At 49.6% G+C, this 18,799-nt stretch overlaps 1 protein-coding gene across 3 annotated transcripts in view; it reads left to right on the top strand.

The window, feature by feature from the left end:
- ATP10A (ATPase phospholipid transporting 10A (putative)) overlaps window positions 1-18,277 on the top strand; it is a 192,879-nt gene extending 174,602 nt beyond the window's left edge. The window contains exons 14-22 of one of the 3 annotated variants that reach the window (XM_030814460.1): window positions 1,899-2,226; window positions 5,253-5,329; window positions 9,028-9,321; window positions 13,515-13,715; window positions 15,890-15,970; window positions 16,049-16,153; window positions 16,655-16,842; window positions 16,989-17,364; window positions 17,469-18,277. In XM_030814460.1, the coding sequence (XP_030670320.1) occupies window positions 1,899-2,226; window positions 5,253-5,329; window positions 9,028-9,321; window positions 13,515-13,715; window positions 15,890-15,970; window positions 16,049-16,153; window positions 16,655-16,842; window positions 16,989-17,364; window positions 17,469-17,657 (1,839 nt within the window). In that variant the 3' untranslated portion in view covers window positions 17,658-18,277. Of the gene's footprint in view, window positions 1-1,898; window positions 2,227-5,252; window positions 5,330-9,027; window positions 9,322-13,514; window positions 13,716-15,889; window positions 15,971-16,048; window positions 16,154-16,654; window positions 16,843-16,988 lie in introns of all 3 variants that reach the window. The other 2 variants (XM_003277157.4, XM_030814459.1) reach the window with 2 other exon arrangements.
- The last annotated feature ends 522 nt before the right edge of the window (window positions 18,278-18,799 follow it).

Below are 18,799 nucleotides of genomic sequence, written 5' to 3'. Positions count from 1 at the left end.
AGTCTTCTGGCAGGAAAGCTGGAGTGTGTCACCTTCTTCCCATATTTCCTGCCCTTCCCCTGTGTCCAGCGCCAAGTGGGGGCAGAATAGAAGACAGCACCACAGGCTCTGATGGAAAGGAGGGTCCAGCTCCCTTGGAGTCTGTGGCAGCAGACGGTTTTGCCACTGCCATTCCTGCACAGCCACGGTAGCAAAATTGCCTGGGACTGAGTTCAAAATAATAGAAGAAAAAGAATAAATAAAATTGGAGACCTCCTCATCTTCTCAGAGCATTGGGAACCCCCTTTTCACTCCTCAAGCCAGAGCTAGAAGGTGTCTCCTGGAGCTCTCTCTGTCCCTGCCTTGGAGCCCACGTCCAGGTTCCCTGGTGCCTTGGGCTAAGCCAGGGGCTACCAGAGTAACAGTGACATACTCACCACCCATTCAGTGTCTTTAGCACCCTTGTCTCCTCTCCCAGTCTGTCGGCTGCTACTCACTCTCAGAGCTCTGCGGTAGTGAGCCTATGCGTCCTGCCCACGTGCCGGCTACAGTCAGTGGGAGCAGCGGGATGAAGGAGGAGTCTCCACTGCTGTGCGAGTCCAGGGAGCTCATGGAGTTCCTGTGATGGCATCCTGCATTCTCCTCAAGGCCTTCCCCAGTTACTGCCGTATCCCACCCCATGCCCTGGAAGCAAAGCTGTCCCTCTCCTGTCCATCTCCACACTTTCACACATCCTGGTTGCTGATTTACTGCAGCCATGAGTGTGTGTGCATCAACCGTCTGTTGCCCCTACGGCAGTAACTGTCTTTTCGGTCTTCTTTTCTCTAGTCTGGCTTCATTTTCTGAATACAAAGGATCCTCAGTAAGCGTGTGTTGAACACAGTTGAATTTCCGTGTTATGTTGCAGGGCACTGGTCCCTGACCCAGCAGACTCACCGTCTGCAGAGGATCGGGAGCTGCTCAGGCTCCCCTGAGCGTGTTTGTTCCTGGAGACCGTGGTCCCTCCTGTGCCTCCAGCTCCTGCCCCTGATCCCTAGTGCTGCTACCACTGTAGGTTTTCCTCCTCTCTCTGGAATCCAGATCAAGTTTTGCCTATTAAAAGCCTCCGTAATTGTGCTTTTTTTTTTGTTTTCCTGGCGGTATTGGAGAACTTAGGGAGAATACGGAAAATTGCATTTCTTTAGGGGCTAATCATAACAAAGCCTTTTGCAGAGCTTTGTGTCCTGCAGTTGGTTTTTGGCGGGTTAGGTAAGGGCCTCCAAGAACTATCAAGAAGTACATGGAGGGCCTTCAGTCTAACTATCCAACAATTTCACAATAATACAGTCCAGCCTCCCAAACTGAAGATGGTCCATTCCTACATCTGCACTGTATCACGGGCGATCAAGTAAGATCTTAGAGAAACCTAGATCAGTTCAGTCTCTTTTTTTTTTTTTTTTTTGAGACGGAGTCTCGCTGTGTCGCCCAGGCTGGAGTGCAGTGGCGCAATCTCGGCTCACTGCAAGCTCCGCCTCCCGGGTTCATGCCATTCTCCTGCCTCAGCCTCCCGAGTAGCTGGGACTACAGGCGCCCACCACCAAGCCTAGCTAATTTTTTGTATTTTTAGTAGAGACGGGGTTTCACAGTGTTAGCCAGGATGGTCTCAATCTCCTGACCTTGTGATCTGCCCACCTCGGCCTCCCAAGGTGCTGGGATTACAGGCGTGAGCCACCACACCCGGCCACCAATTCAGTCTCTTCTATGGGGAAAGTCATCCTCTCTGGCTGAACTTCACAGTTTCTGGAGGGTGGCCTCTGGGCAGGCAGGTACTGCAGCCTGGAGCCCGGGAAGGATGTCAGCTCCGGAGGTGTTGAGCCAGGGCAGGGATGTTTGTGGCATGACTCTGAGGGAACTGCGCTGTCCTCTCATGTCCCTTTCAGGAGGCGTGTGCAGCCCTGCTAGACCAGTGCCTAAGCTACGTGCAGTCCAGAGGCCTCCAGAGAGCCCCTGAGAAGACCAAGGGCAAAGTGAGCATGAGGTTCTCCTCTCTCTGCCCACCCTCCACATCCACTGCCTCTGGCCGCAGTCCCAGCCTCGTGATTGATGGGAGAAGCCTGGCCTATGCTCTGGAGAAAAACCTGGAGGACAAATTCCTCTTCCTTGCCAAGCAGTGCCGCTCCGTCCTCTGCTGTCGGTCGACGCCTCTGCAGAAAAGCATGGTGGTGAAGCTGGTGCGGAGCAAGCTCAAGGTCATGACCCTGGCCATAGGTGAGTATCCCAGCTGGCCAGACAACCTCCTCCCAGCTGGACCCAAACTTCCTCTACCCTTCCATGCTACACAACGAGATGGGAAAACACTTCCTCACGTTTCTTTCTGTGTGTAAAATCACACCCAGTGTGACAGAGCAGGCAACATGTTCTGAAGGTAAAGTTTACATTGGAAAGCCACAAAAGAGAGTAGCAGATTTACAGTTTCATGCTGTAAGGTCAGTAATCCAGGGCTGCTTTACGGCAACAAGATGGAGCTTACCCTGTTTCTCGGGAGACAGGACACTAGAGACCTGCCTGTCCCAGTCTGTCCTGGCCACAGCAGAGGGCACCACACACTCAGCCTTAGCCCAGGCCAACTTAGAAGGCCCTTTGCAGCTGCTTCTGGTCACCATGAGCCTCCGGGTGTCCAAGGCTTTGTAACGCCCTAAAGGCCCAGAGGCTTGATGACCAGAATTCCCACTGCTTTCTGTCAGCTGCACTGATGGTTCTGGGACAAGCTTCTGAGTAAGTAAGTCCATCCTCAGATACGCATCGCTGCTCAGTTTTACACCAGTTATTTAAGAACTGTGTCTCTCATGGTGGTTTTTCCTGGCAGACGCTGTTGGCCTGGAGAGCCCTGTCTGCTCCTCTCCAGGGATGGGATGGTGGCCACTCCCCTCCTTCCAGGACATCCTCTCTGCCCACTTCTGGCGCAACCAGAGTCTCTAGCACAGGTTCAGGGGCTCAGCAGCACCACCTCCTGGTGAGGGCCAGGAAGGAAGCGGTGGCCGTGATCCCCACATGCCAACAATTGGGCCTCCCTGTAAATAGAATCTACACCTAGGTGAGAATTGGATCAGAAATAAAGTACCCTCGCCAATCAATCAGCCAGTGTTGGCAGTATTTTCTGCAAAAGGTCTGTGACAGCCCCTGCTTGTTGACATGGGGTTTGCCTCCTGTTCACAGTGGGCACCTCACCTGGCCAGAGGAGACCGCTGTTGAGCCTGGGTTACAGTGGGAGTGAGGAGAGCGGGAGCTGGCCTGAACACGGTCATCATGGGGACCCTGCCCTACACATCCTGAGGCCGGTAACCGCTAAGGAGAGTGGGCACAGGGCACATGCTCAGGAGGCCCAGGGAACCTAATAGCCACGGCCTGTCCTGAGGCCATCTTTGCCTTCAAGTGCCTGGGGTGGCCCTCAGGTTTCCCTGAGGAGCTGGAAACGGTCTTCAGGCTGACCTGCACCACCCCCGTCCCAGCCTCCTCATCTGAGCATCAGTGTCCTCCCTGGGAGCACGAGGACAACGTCAGCCCTGAAAGGCCACAGTAAGACGTGGATGATGTTTCCCTGGCCTGGCCAGGGCCCGGCTCAGTCACGTAGCCACTGGTGTCTGGTATTCCTTAAGAAGTGGAAGGAAATCCTTGGCTGATTAAAAAGAAAAGGAAACACAAAAATGGAATCTCAAAAGAAAACGGGAAAGTAATGACCCATAAGAACATTAGGGCATGGCTGGGCACGTGGTTCACACCTGTCATCTCAACAGTTTGGGAGGCCAAGGCAGGAAGATCACTTGAGCCCAGGAGTTTGAGACCAGCCTAGGCAACATAGTGAGTCCCCATCTCTACAAAAAATAAAAAAAATTAGCTGTGTGTGGTGGCACACACTTGCAGTCTCAGCTACTTGGGAGGCTGAGGTGGGAGTGTCACCTGAGCCTAGGAGGTCAAGGCTATAGTGAACCGTGATCACACCATTACACTCTAGCCTGGGCAATAGAGCGAGAGACCCTGTCTCAAAAAAAGAAGAAAAAAAAACTGCTGGGGCAACATGGTGGGCGAAACCCCATCTCTACTAAAAATACAAAACCTGGCTGGGTGTGGTGGCATGCACCTGTAGTCCTAGCTACTCAGGAGGCTGAAATGGGAGGATCACTTGAGCCCAGGAGGTTGAGGCTGCAGTGAGCCATGATCATGCCACTGCACTCCCACCTAGCCTGGATGACAGAGTGAGACCCTGTCTCAAAAGAAAAAAGAAAGAAAGAAAGAATGCGTTAAAGCATCAACGTGACCTACTCCTAGTGCCCAGTGGTTTATAATATAGAGAGCATTGTTGCATACCGTATCTCATTTTTTACCATATCTCATTTTCAATGGGACATTCTGTGAAAAGATGTACAGATTTTTATTGCTTCAGAGCATTCCAATTTGATATATATTAACTGATCAGTTAATATTGGTCTCAACATTATAAAGAACAAGAAAATCACAGGGAAGAGACATCCTGTAGTCACACTACAAGTCATTCTAACTTTGTGTATCTGCACCTTTTCTCATTTGTGCAACTTGGGATGTATGCCCTGATTTGGGCTCTTCTGCTGCCCAGTTCCAAGAATGGTGACCGTCATGGAGTGATAACTACTTTATGTCTCTGCTGTCCTTTCCCCGAAGGTGTCCAGAGCTCTGACCTATGCTCTGTGTTCCTAAACATTTTCTGTCAACAAATTGACAGAATGAAGAGAAGTTCTCCTTAACTGCACCCCTAGAGGGCCCCAAAGTGAGCACAATGGCTAATACTGTGGCAATCCATGTGCAAAAAAAAAGAGCTCCACAATGTGCTGGTCTGAATTTCACCTCTTTCCTTTAGTTTAGAAACTGCCCGGGGAAGTGTGGCTGGGAGTAGCCTTGGCTGCTTGGCTGGAGTGGTTCAGTAACTAATGATGATGAAGATGATGATAGCATCTTTCCTTGTGCTAGACAGCAGGATGAGGGCTTTACTGATGTAAGAGCGACACTGCAGAGCAGGCACCGCGTACCAGGTGGCTCAGCTCCAGCCCGCTTTCTGAAACATCTTCTGGTGTGGCTGGCTTATTCTGAATGCTTAACTCTATTCTCCCAGGGTGGATGCGCTACTTCTTTTCCCCCCATCTTTCCCAGGACCCTTTCACAGGACTGAGTTCAATGGGGACCCCCAAGAAAATCTAGCACATTGATTTGATTCTGTGCTGTTTCTAGAATCAAACAATTCTTCTTGCCTGTGGTGTTTCTAGGTGATGGAGCCAATGATGTCAGCATGATCCAGGTGGCAGATGTGGGTGTGGGAATCTCCGGCCAGGAGGGTATGCAGGTAAAGACCAATCAGGCTATTCTGTGTGACCAATTGGCCCTACTGGCCTCTTGTCCTATCACCCTGTGGGCTGTCCCCAACTTCCTCTGGGCTCTATTGAACGAGGCTAAAGGGTTTGCCCTCAATATAGCTGATGCTCAGTACAGCTGCTAAACCACTAGTGGAAGGTAAGGGGGAATGCCATTCTTCCTGTTTATGAAGCAGTGTGCAATAAGCGTGTCTTCCCATGTCACAAGTCTATTTTTGTGAAATAAGTGGTTCAGAGAGAGGCAAGGTGAGTCATCGCCTTCTGTCTGGCTTTCGATGGCTCAGTCCCAGCAGGCACTTTTTACTGTCCGTGAACACTGAGAAATACCATTTGAAAAAATGCCTTTGATGTAGGTGGAGCCTGGTGTCACTGTACGGGTGGAAGGTAGCCATCCTCACTCACATGGAAGTTCACCTCTGCATCTTTCCTCTGCCACTGTGTTCACTCTCGGTCTGGGAGTCAGACTTTGAACAAATGACTTAACTGAAAATGTGCTTCTTTTGGATTTAGTATTACAACAGTTTCCAACATTTGATTGAGTATGAATCACAGCATTTTTGGGTTGGTGGAGATTTTAGGGAACAATTTATCCGATGTTCTAAAAACCAGGATGTTGACACCACTAACTCACTGGTTGATTCATTTGCTGACTCAATGGTTTGATCAGTAATGATCTACTGGGCATGTACTACATGCCAGGCCTGTGCAGAGCTCATTAATAGTTTTAGCTGATGTTCCACCCTCAGATGGAGGGTCCCAAGCTAGATGCACAGTAGTTCCATCATGGCTGGTCCTTGACACTTGCCTTATTCCCCCCACCGTCATCTGACTGGAATCTCTGTGTTACGTTACTCGCACATTTTTTCTCCCTCTAGAAAATTGAAAATGGTGTTCATGTTTGACTCACCTTTGTGTCTTCACAGTGCCCAGCATGGCACCTTGCACAAGGGAAGCTCAAGAAACATTTGCTAAGTAAATGTACAAAATACAGTGGACCCTTGAACACGGGTCTGAACTGTTTGAGTCCACTTATATGGGGACCTTTTCCAATAAGTATTTGGAAAATTTTTTGGAGACTTGTGACAATTTGAAAAAACTTGCAGATGAACCGCATAGCCTAGAAATATCGAAAAAATTAAAGCTGGCCAGGAGTGGTGGGTCACGCCTGTAATTTCAGCACTTTGGAAGGACAAGGCGGGAGGATCACTGGAGGCCAGGAGTTTGAGACCAGTGGGGCAATGTGGTGAAACCCCATCTCTACTAAAAATACAAAAACCCCAGCGTGGTGGCCCATGCCTGTAGTCCCAGCTACTTAGGGGGCTGAGGCAGGAAGATCACTTGAGCCTGGGAGGTTGAGCCTGAAGTGAACTATGATTGCACCACTGCACTCCAGCTTGGGAAATACAATGAGACCCAGTTTCTTTTTTATTTTTTTATTTAAAAAAAAATTAAGGAAAATGCAGGTATGTCATGAATATGTGAAATACGTGTAGATTCCATTGTGTGTGTTTATCAACCTTTTATGTGATCAGTAAGGCTTCCCGTCAACCGTAGGCTATTAGTAGTTAAGTTTTGAGGGAGTCAGAAATTGTATGTGGATTTTCGACTGTTCGGGGGCACCCCTAACTCCAATGTTGTTCAAGGGTCAACTGTAGTTCATTCATTCTGACTTTGTTGGCATTGCTTCTGTTTTCACTGTTTGCTCTACCGAAAATCTGATGGGGCCAGTGCCTATTGACCTCATATGCTTGGAAACTCAACTAGTAAACATCTTTTGGATCAAACACTTGAATGTTGAGCACGTGGCTGGGGAAGGGCCAGAGCTGCCATGCCTGCTCTCCTCCTCACGGTGGGAGCACCAGCCCAAGCCCTGGGGCTCTACATGAGAGGTGATGGGAACAGCTGAGCCATAGGGCAGGTGCCCGGAGACGCAGCTTTGAACAGGCATAGCTGCTGGGGAGGAGGTTGCTGGGCACTTCCGCACATATGTAAAGCTGTGCATCCTCCCTGGGGATGTGTTAGGTGAGATGGGGACAAGGCTTGATACCTTTCCTTACCATCCTATGCATTTGGGTTTTCCAGCGCTGGGACCCTGTTGCTTGCATTTTAGTCAGTCCCTGCTGAGACCTTTGAGAGATGAGCTGTGGGATGCTGAGGCAGAGGGATGCCAGAGATGTCAGAGCTGAGCTGTGGAGGATCAGGCAGGAGGAGTAGGCACTCCCCAGGTCAGCCAAGGTTGGGAGGCTGCCCCAGGCAGGGGGCAGGAGGAGCAGAGGAGATCCCACAGCTCCCAGGAAGCTCTGTCTTCATGAGCTCGGGCTCATCTGGTTCACCCTATTTGTCCTGCACCCTCTAGAGCCAAGGCTGGCTGGGAGCCAGGGATACAAGGTGACCCCAACATCTCTGATCCTGCTCTCCTGGAATTCCCAGAAAAGCTGGGAGGCTTTGGAAAGGCCACTTTGACGGAAGGACAAGTGTTGTATTTTGAGGCCTGGATTTAGGGGAGGAAGGAGCTGCAGAACGCTGGCAAGCCAGGCGTCCTCAGAGGGGTTTGACTGTGGTTCTCAAGGGCGGGGTTTCTTCTTCAAAGGCAGCCTAGAGTTTGGCCTTGTAGCCCATTAGCCTTTTTTTAACACTGGTCCCTTTTGACTGAGCTTTTCAGACTGATTCTGTGGAGGACGGGGACTGTGTCTAATAGTATCTGTTTCTCCAAGTCTGTGGCTGGCGATAGTGGAGTCTTAATAAATGATTTTTGAGAGAATGAATCATGGGGTTAATGAGTAAAGCATTACAGAACACGAAAAACCTTTTAAGCCCCTATGTGTTGACAGCAAGAAGTAGAGAGACATTTGCTTTGAAATCCTTAACTTTTGGTTCAGAAAATTGATGTTCTAAGGTTTTGTGTATCATGACACTATTCCATTTCAAGCGTACCACTTGAGGCATAATTTACTGCTTTCTGCATATTATTTGAATATAGGGAAATCAGTTGGATGTTAAAGGTAGGTTGGCATTCTGTTTAGAATAACCTGATGATAAGCAGAAATCTAGCTTTTCCTGCCATTTTGTTTGATTTTTTTTCCAAAGACATTTATTGTACAGTGGGTTTCAAATTATTCTGGGGACAAAAGGTATCATTTTGATGGTGTTTTCCAGCCTAGTTGGCTTCCTTGTGTAAGCACCTTGCTTGATGATATGCAGGGGAAGCTTCCACGGCAGGGTCCTGCCTGTCCATGGAGGAAACATCTTCTCCACTCCCTCCTGCACACGGCCACTGCCCGCACCTGGCGTCCTGGGTTGGGAGTATGTGGGAGGCCAGTAGAGCCGTGGACCTGGCTTTGCCCATCACCAAGGTTCCTGGGGAGAACAGCCCAAAATGCACCTCCCAGGACAGGGGAATGTCTGTCTCTGACACATATGGCAGGAGCAGCTTTGGGTCATCCTTGGGTTGTGATCATGGACCGATTTAGAGGAAAATGACATTCAGGGGCGAAGAAAGGCAGATAAACTCCATGTATTTCAGTGTTTTTTCATTTGTTGAGAAAACAGCAGGAAAAGGAAAACCTTTTAAACCCCATTAATGACACCTATTTGGAAGTGTAAATGAATCCTATAAGGTGACATCCCTGAACTAGCGTGTTGGGCGAGATTGCCTCTTTTGTAATGGAAGGAGACGCTGAGGGAGACAACAGCGACGGAGACTCCGGCCAGCCACGCTCACACTCTGTTCAGAATGGGGATTTTCCTTCCCTGTTGTGTACCTCGCATTTTGAGAAGAGAAGACAAACCTTACACCAGGTCGGCATCACCAGTAACAGGAATCCCTCTCCCTTTGAAGGCAGTGATGGCCAGCGACTTTGCGGTGCCGAAATTCCAATACCTGGAGAGGCTCTTGATTCTTCACGGGCATTGGTGCTACTCCCGACTTGCCAACATGGTGCTGTACTTCTTCTACAAAAACGCAGTAGGTATTGGATACCTGTCTAGAGCTTTGGGATTGGAAGGTTCGGTTCTTAGGACCATCGCCTGAATGAGGCGAAGGAGGATGGAGCAGATGGGAGGCCATGGACAATCTGCTCCATCCTCCTTCGCCTGTGTGAGTGTCCCCTGTCCTGAGCTGGCTCTGCGCTCTGTAGCCTCAGAGTCTAATTCAGGGGCATGAGAGCAGCTGCATCTCTATGGAGAGGTGCTGGAAACAGGTAGATAACACTAGCAAGTCCACTGATGGCTGCAGAGTGAGAAGGGGCGTAATTATGCAGCTAGCAGTTTGCACAGGGGCACACAGCTGGTAAACCTTCAAGGCTGCATTCACCCCAGGCCACCCAGTCCTTCTCCCAGGCTCCTAACCACTCTCTCCATGGGTTTCTCAGGAGCATGCTGCTGAAATATCCCCAAACAGGAGTCCTCTTACCAGCATTTTCTCTAGAGTAGACAGGGAAAATCGAATGATAAGTGTGCTTTGTGGTCTGGCATCAGAATAAGGGAACTTAGCCTCACTCTGATTCCTATACTGAATGGCCTCTGTTGGGACACACCCACACCAGGACAGGCGACAGGCGGCAAGCCCCCAGGTCAGGAAGGCTCAGACCCGGCAGGAAGGGGTTGCCCATAGGGCCTTCCCACCCTCTCCCACCTCCCAGGCTTGCAGAGCAGACGCACCCCTCTCGGATGAGCTCAGTCTGTAGCTGAATTGACCCTGCTGTAAAGTCACACCCAGGGCAGATTGGCTGCAGACATTTCTGTCTCTCTGGGGGCTCTGCAAACAGCCTGGTCATTTCATCTGGATCTTCACGTTGGACTCTTCGTTCCTTCTTCACTGCTTCTTTCACAGATGGGCACCTCCATAGCCCTGCAGGATGGACCACATGGCCGCCTCAGAGTTCTGCCCCATTTGTAAGAGATTTCTAGATATTTTACTGAGGAGTTGCTAGGCTGCTGCTGCTTTTGGCTGAATGTACAAACAAAGAGACAAAATAAACTCTTAGGATAAGTGATCTTCCAAGGTAGTCCCATAAATCTACCTTGCTAAACACCAGAACTCCAGTGTCAAGATTATCCTGTACTCTTCTGAAAAAAATAAAATAAAATAAAAGGTGTATTCTTTTTCCAGTTCCATATAAAAACTCTTCAGTTAGCTAGCTGTAAACTGTCATTGGTTGTTCATGCTCTTTTTATTTTTATTTTTTGAGACAGAGTGTCACTATTGTCTCCCAGGCTGGAGTGCAGTGGCACTCATCATAGCTCACTGCAGCCTCAACTTCCTGGGCTCAAGTGATCTTCCAGCCTCAGCCTCCCAAGCAGCTGGGACTACAGGTGTGTGCCACCACGCCCATCTAATTTTTTATTTATTTATTTTGTAGAGACAGGGTCTCACTTTGTTGCTCCGTGTTCTTAATTGTTTTTCTGGAGGCTACACCTGCCTTTCTTTTCCCAACCTCTCTTTCCCCGTCACACCCACCCCCTTCATTTTTCGGAACATCTTCTAGCAAATGCATACAGCTGCTCAGATCCAGTCAGGGCATGTTTAACTTGATAGGTTTCGTCCCAGACATTAATTCAGATTAGGCTGTGCCTGGGACTATCCGAGGAGGGCTGTGTCACACCACTCCTGGGCTTGCCAGCTCATACCTCCTTTCTCCCAGCCCTGGCATTGAATCCCCAAAGCTTCGAGACTTCAAGTGCACAGTTGTAAGCCTAAAGGGTCTCAGCTCCGGAAGGAGTGGAGGGATGAATGGGGGTGGGCAGGGCAGAATCCAAGCCCCATTTCTGTCACTTGTTAGCTGTGAGATCTTGAGCATGTTAATGCCTTCTTTGGATTTTTTTTAAGGCAGGGTCTGATTCTGTTGCCCAGGCTGGAGCGCAGTGGCGCCACTATAGCTTACTGTATCCTCAAACTCCTAGGCTCAACCAGTCTCCCTGCCTCAGCCTCCTGAGTAGCTGGGACTACAGGCCACCATGCCCAGCTAATTTTTTCTATTTTGTAGAGACGGGGTGTCGCTATGTTGCCCAGGCTGGTGTCAAACTCCTGGCCTCAAGCTGTCATCCCATCTCTGCCTCCCAAAGTGTGGTATTATAGGCATGAACCACCATGTCCGGTCTTCTTTTAAATCTTAAAAAAACAAAACAAAGCCTGTGAGTTGAGCCAGCTAATCCCTAATTCCCAGTTAAAATGTCTCAGATCGAAGGGAGGGCAAGAATGATGTAGGCCAAATCATTAAACATTTCAGGTGCAAACAAAGGCCCTAGTGGCCACCTGGAATGGGCACAGCCTCCTGCCTGCTGCGATGAGTCCCTCCCCATTGAAGGGTGCAGAAAGGAGAAGAGGACGCCTGTTTTTATTCCATAAAAACGCCAGGCCTGTGTTAACAAGCATTAATCTACATGAGGAGTTCAAGGATAATCACTCTGCCTCCTAAAATGAGAAATTCATTAGTTTTAGGAATAAGGTGGCCTTTCTTTCCAATAAAAAGCAGAGAAGAAAGATTTCCATAGCAACAGTGGTTTGGGATGAAAGCTTTTTGGTACTATAGGAAAAAAATCTCAATTATCTGAGTACTTATCTTCTCTTTCTCTTGACTGTATTTGCTACTGATGACTCACTAGGCCAAGCCTGTAGGGGTGAGTGAGCGAGAGCCAGCCGTAGGAGTGAGGAAGGGAAGAAAGTCAATGAGTAAAAACCAAATGTTCGTTTTCAGCATGTAGGGAAAGGCTGCATATTAAGACATTTAAATCACAGTCTGACACAGGACTTGGAGGCTATGTGGCATGGTGGGTTATTTCAACATAAGCTATCATTTCTTATGATCTTCACAAGTCACTTTCAGGTCAAGAAGCCAAAAGCTCAGGGAGGTGAAATGACTGAGTCAGGGTCAAAAGGGTAGATAGTTGCAGCTCCAGAACCAAACCCAGGCCTTGCAGTGCCTAGCAGAAAATGTCTGTCTAGCATCAGAGTTCCCTGCTGGGACTGTGCCTGCCCTCCAAGTCAAGACCCATCACAGTTGAACAAGTTGGGTTCCTTACTCACACCATGACCTCAGCCAAGTCATTTGATGTCTTGGAACTTCAAGTTCCCTCTCTGTATGTGGGGTAAGAGCACTTGCCCTGCCTGAGTCCCAAACAAGGGAACTAACGATACCACTCACCACCACACACTGTAGGCGAGCACCTATAGCTCTCCAGGGACTCTGGTGACTATTCTAAATGCATTGGGTCGCTTCATGCTCACAGCAGCTGCATTGGCTGAGTATCACTGGTATGCCCATGTCATGGGCAAGGAAAGTGAGACTGAAGAGTTCATGCTCTGTGCCCAGCTACATAGCTCATGAGTGTTAGAATGCTTTGCAATCACTAACTGTCGGGCCCACCATATAAATGCACTCAGGCCGCTGATATTCAGGAATCTAGCAATAGTGAGAAGAGATCTGACCTTGTTCCCACCCCACTGAGCAGGGGCCAGAGGTGGCTGTTCCACCTCCCTGAATCTCACTTTCCTATTCTGCTGAGCCAGGTAGCTGTAGCTATAGGATCAGAGATGATGCCTCTCCCTCTCCCCCCAGCAGAGGTCCCTGTGGACAATCAGGTCACCACAGCGATGTTGATGAGGTCATTGGCTTTGCTATTGTGCTTTTGTGTGTCCTCCCCTCAGTGGGAGTCAGTCACTGTCCACTGCACCTCCTCAGAGAGTATGCAGGTCACTAAAGAAGAGACAGGAGCAGAGATATAGCCACAGGTAGGCTCTGTCTGGGGTCACAGACGGAGGAGGGCCACTAGGGAAGATGCCACAGCTCATACCCAACTGGCCCTCTTGAAATGTGAGCAGCCCTACACCCCTGTGAAACCTTGATCTTGTTTTATGTTAATGATCCAGAGCTTGTCAAGCACAAAATCTCGTCCCCACAAGGGCTGCTCCTGGGAATTCCCAATTCCCACTGCCAGTTCTTCTTTCTTAAGGGAATGAGGAGGGCAAAGGAAAAGAGGAAGAGGGAGAGGCAGAGGCCAGCAGCAGGGCTCAAGGTCACGGCTGTCTTTGGAAGAAATCGCTGCCAATACAGTTAATCTTGACTGTGAAACTCTGCAGGCCTGTCAGCTCCCTCGGATGAGAATGCTCAGCACTGGCTGAAGACTCGCCTGTTCCTTTTCTTCCTTTCTTGATTTCAGATGTTTGTGGGCCTCCTGTTTTGGTTCCAGTTTTTCTGTGGCTTCTCTGCATCTGCCATGATTGACCAATGGTATCTAATCTTCTTTAATCTGCTCTTCTCGTCGCTTCCTCCGCTCGTGACTGGGGTGCTGGACAGGGATGTGCCGGCCAACGTGCTGCTGACCAACCCGCAACTCTACAAGAGTGGCCAGAACATGGAGGTAAAGCTCCCCCGAGTCTCCGCCTTCCACCTCCTGAGCTCTGCCCTCCATGTTCGCTCTTCCAAAGTGCCAGTCCCCCAGCCTCCCTTTAGATGGACACCCTGGACAAACTGAAATTCTAGAATTCACCATTCTAGAGGACGGAGAAAAAGCGCTGCTCTCTGCTTGGCTGTGGTGCGTCAAGTGTCGTAAGCAAAACTGTACCCCCTCCAAGAGTCTCCAGGAGCCCAAGGAAAGCCCAGAGTCCAAGTCAGGCACAGGGGGTCACTGAGGCTGGAGGGGGGATTTTTCTAAAGCAAGGAAGAAAATTTGACTTATTTTGAATGGGAATTAACAAGAAGACAAACCCATAGGGAAGCCACTGAGCCACTGAAAGAGCAAATAGATTTAAATACATATTGGCATTAATATACCACATAGATTCACACACTGATGACCAGCTGTTTCTAGCCAGCCATTAAAGTAGATAGTAAGTGCTTTTCTTTGCCTTGAATTATTCCATGTGGGCAAAAAGAACATGGAGTCTCATTTCTCCTGCAATAATCCCTAATTCCAGATTCGTTCACTGATGAGTTAACTTCCTCTGGCCACCTCTGTGAATGTTCAGTTCCCACAGAAGCAGGCTGCATGCACGGCGTGCCGGGAGGCGGAGGGCCAGGGAGGGGAGCAGGGCCTCTGCTTGTTATCTGTTGCTTCAGGGGAATTCCCATCCTTGGCCAGGCCTCAGCTTCCTTGGCCACCTGTGGGACAAAGACGCTGGGAGTGTGTCCTGTCCTGTGGAATTAGGTGGCCCGCGGGAAGAGCCTAGCCAGCACTTTCCCTATGTGCTCAGCCAGAGCTCCTTCCCCAGTCTGTGTTTCCTGCAGGTCCCGTGCCAGCTGCTCTGGGACTTGGCAGGGTCAAATACACATTTGGTCACCCGGGTAATAGAGACTCTGTTCATCTATATAAAGGTTATTGTCATTTCTGCCCATGGGTATATAGCTGTTTGCTTTTAACATTGGGACACATCCATCGTGTAATTTTAAAAGTGAAGACTCACTCTTTAGAAACATTCTAAGGGACCCACCACCAAGAGAGGCAAAACCTGGTCAAAGTGGAAGGAATAGAAGGGCTCAAACTGACGGAGAATGCCCGGAATTTCAGGTGCTATTCCTACTTCCTACTTGAGAGATGTGTTCCCTGGGAAGATATGGAAAGCAGTTTCATTTTTTTTTTTTTTTTTTGAGACAGGGTCTTGCTCTGTCACCCAGGCTGGAGTGCAGTGGCGCGATCTCGGCTCACTGCAAGCTCCGCCTCCTGGGTTCACGCCATTCTCCTGCCTCAGCCTCCCGAGTAGCTGGGACTACAGGTGCCCGCCACCATGCCCGGCTAATTTTTCTGTATGTTTAGTAGAGACAGGGTTTCACCATGTTAGCCAGGATGGTCTCGATCCCCTGACCTTGTGATCCGTCTGCCTCGGCCTCCCAAAGTGCTGGGATTACAGGCGTGAGCCACTGCGCCAGGCCAGTTTCATCTTTTTACTGTGAACCTGGAGCTACTGAAGCTCGTCTTGTTGGTGCAAGTGTTCCCAGTGAGTGACAGCTGCAGATAGTTTTGCTTTTCATCAGGCCTCTGGGGCCTTGCATCTCCAAAAGTCCTGAGAGAGTGAGTTTTCCTCAGGTGTTTGCCTTGTGCATTAACTTACGTGTAGCATCCTGGGAAATGTCATTCGAGGTGTCAACCTAAATAGCAAACAGAGGCTCTCTAAAAGAGAATGGTGTTTATTCGGGAATAGGGCATTGCAATGGGAATACGTGTGCTGTAGTAAGCTATGTGCATATTTAGGGAGGTAAAGGAAGACAAATGTATTTAAAGGAAAAAATTTCATGATCGTTTTGAGATGCTTTTTCCTTGACTACAAGGATAGACGACAAAGATGGTGCCTGTTTGAGGTTGGACAGACAGTTGCTGGGCACATGTCCTTACAGATATATTTTTCTGTGGGTATGATTATTTTTGTTATCAGGCATTTATGCATGAGAACCCTCCCTTCATGGCCTTTCCCAGCTCTACTCCTCAGGGTAGGTTTTTGTTGTTGTTATTAACACAACCGACTCCATTTTTATTCTAACTGCTTTCACAGAGGATGCCAATTCTTCACTGTAACATCACTGATTGTTTTTGTGTCCCAGGAATACCGGCCACGAACGTTCTGGTTTAACATGGCCGACGCCGCCTTCCAGAGCCTGGTTTGCTTTTCCATTCCTTACCTGGTAAGTTGGCCCCCAGGTGCAGTTTTTCTTACCAGCTGGATCGGGGACCTACAGATCCAGGACCCCACTGTCTTTCAGGCCTACTATGACTCAAACGTGGACCTGTTTACCTGGGGGACCCCTATCGTGACAATCGCGCTGCTCACCTTCCTGCTCCACCTGGGCTTTGAAACCAAAACCTGGGTAAGAGCCTCCTGCATGGCCACGTCTCAGAAGAGCACTGATGCCATGGACCCCACACTTCCCTGCAGATTCATGAGGTCTGGGAGGTTGTTTTGAGTAGACAGGAGACTGTAAAGCTGACCTCAGTGTGATGAGAAGGACAATGACACATTCCCGAGCCCTGCGGTGTGGGGAGCCGCTGCAGCCCGATGCTCGCACTTCCCCGGCCACGCTCATCTCCCTCCCGCCTCTTTCCCGCTTCCACCACCACATTCTCTCCTTTCCCTCCTGTCTTGCCCTCTCGCCCCTGACTCCATCTCACCTCCTGTGCATCTCCCAGGGTGGTCCATGGGTTCCGGAGGCCTCACTGAGCCCCACCAGTTACCCGTGTCATAGACCGCAGTGTGTCTGAAGGCCTCAGAACCTCACACCTGTTCATTGATGACTGGCACGTTTTTCTGATTGTCATTGTTGTCACTTTTAGGTGGAAATAAAAGCCCTTTCTTTCTCATTCCCCCTCAGACCTGGCTCAACTGGATAACATGTGGCTTCAGTGTCCTTTTGTTTTTCACCGTGGCTTTGATTTACAATGCATCTTGTGCCATGTGCTATCCTCCATCCAACCCTTACTGGACTATGCAAGCCTTACTGGGTGACCCAGTGTTTTACTTGACTTGCCTGATGACGCCTGTCGCTGCGCTGCTGCCCAGGTGGGTGTCGGAGCGGGATGGTGCCTCTGAGTCCCAAGTGAGCCCAGACGACATTGGCATTGCTTCTGCTCTGTGTGGGTCTCTGGAAGCTCAAAGACACCACCGGCAGGAATATCTAACTTTTTGTTTTAATGTGCTTTTTCTAGATTGTTTTTCAGATCCCTCCAGGGGAGCATTTTCCCCACCCAACTTCAGCTGGCACGTCAGTTGACCAGGAAGTCCCCCAGGAAATGCAGTGCTCCCAAAGAGACCTTTGCTCAGGGACGCCTCCCGAAGGACTCGGGAACCGAGCACTCATCAGGGAGGACTGTCAAGACCTCTGTGCCCCTGTCCCAGCCTTCTTGGCACACACAGCAGCCGGCCTGCTCCCCGGAGGCCAGCGGGGAGCCCAGCAGAGTGGACATGAGCATGCCATTGAGGGAGCACACCCTGCTGGAGGGGCTGAGCGCACCGGCCCCCATGTCCTCTGCGCCAGGGGAGGCTGTCCTGAGGAGTCCGGGAGGGTGTCCTGAGGAGTCCAAGGTGAGAGCTGCCAGCACCGGCAGGGTGACCCCCCTGTCTTCCCTCTTCAGCCTGCCCACCTTCAGCCTACTCACCTGGATTTCCTCCTGGTCGCTGGTCAGCAGGCTGGGGAGTGTCTTACAGTTCTCCCGGACAGAGCAGCTTGCAGATGGACAAGCGGGACGTGGACTTCCTGTCCAGCCCCACTCAGGCCGATCAGGACTTCAGGGGCCAGACCACAGACTACTTATAGGAGCATCTTCAAGGCGGTCGCAGTGAAAACCTTGAAATGGCCTTTTTTAATATATATATAAATAAATGTTAATATTATTTATGTTTATTATTTGCACAGAAGAGTTCTAGGGAGATGTATTTCTAAATGTTTCCCAGGCTAATACAGGAAACAAGAGGTACCAAAAAAGAAAGTTTATTTTTTAAAGTTCTAAGTAGAGTATACTGAAAAGAAAAAGAAAAGCCTTAACATGTATAAAAGTTTATAGAAGAGTGACACTTGAAAAGTGTGTTTAGATTTATTTTTTCATGTCACTTTTAAGAACAAGCAGTATGATTTGTTTTCTTCAACATGTATGACCCTGCTTTCCCTGAGTACAAACGTGCGACTGCTCATAGTCGATGCAGGCAGGTGCAAACACGGGGGAACAATGAGCAGAGATGGCAGAGGGCAGAGCACGTGGCCCCCAGAGGCAGAGTCCCCCACGGGCTTCCAGTCTCACTGACACAGGAGGGCTGCGCTCCACTTTATCCAGATGAGGGAAAGGAAGACCTCATGAAAAATTCACAGTTGAGTGCATCCCAGCATTCTGTTCCGGGCAGGCATTTCAGGAAGACCGCCTTGCAGGTATTACATCCCCGGTGTAGTATTTTGCCTGTTAAATCATAACAAGCAATAAACAACTTTCACTTTGCAAAGACAGTGTGTCCAGTTACCACTGGTGTATGAAATGATTAATACCTGACCTCACAGAGTATGATCTGAGGGCACTTCCGTAAAACAAGTCGTTTTAGAGGCTATGAAGAAAACAGCTGCATGGCACACACCAAAGCTGCTGCACAGCTGGCCACCATGACACCCTGCACCAGGCCATCAGCACCACGTGCCAAGGAGCTCGGCGGTCTTCAGGCATTTTTCTAATGAGCCATTAGTTCTGTCCCTCTAAAAGTAGAAAAGGAAGGGGAGGAAATGATAACAATCCAAGGCAATGATATGGCATGTCATCTTCTGAGCCCTTCTTTCTACTTTGTCAAACAGTTCTTAGTTGCTGGCTCTGCTCAGCACCGGGGCTGTGAAGGGTGTACTCCCCACTGTGTGGGAGGGACCTAGGGCCTCTTTGGATGCCTGTCTTCAAGGACAGCAATGCAGAGAGGGCATAGGATCTGAGGACAAAGAAATTCCTCAGCATGGCATATCAGGAAAGCATGGCTCATTCTGCAATGA

This window comes from Nomascus leucogenys, chromosome 6 (genome assembly GCF_006542625.1).
Source record: "Nomascus leucogenys isolate Asia chromosome 6, Asia_NLE_v1, whole genome shotgun sequence".
NCBI lineage: Eukaryota > Metazoa > Chordata > Mammalia > Primates > Hylobatidae > Nomascus > Nomascus leucogenys.
The sequence above is the reverse complement of the archived record's forward strand: the minus strand, read 5'-3'. Positions and strand labels throughout refer to the sequence as shown.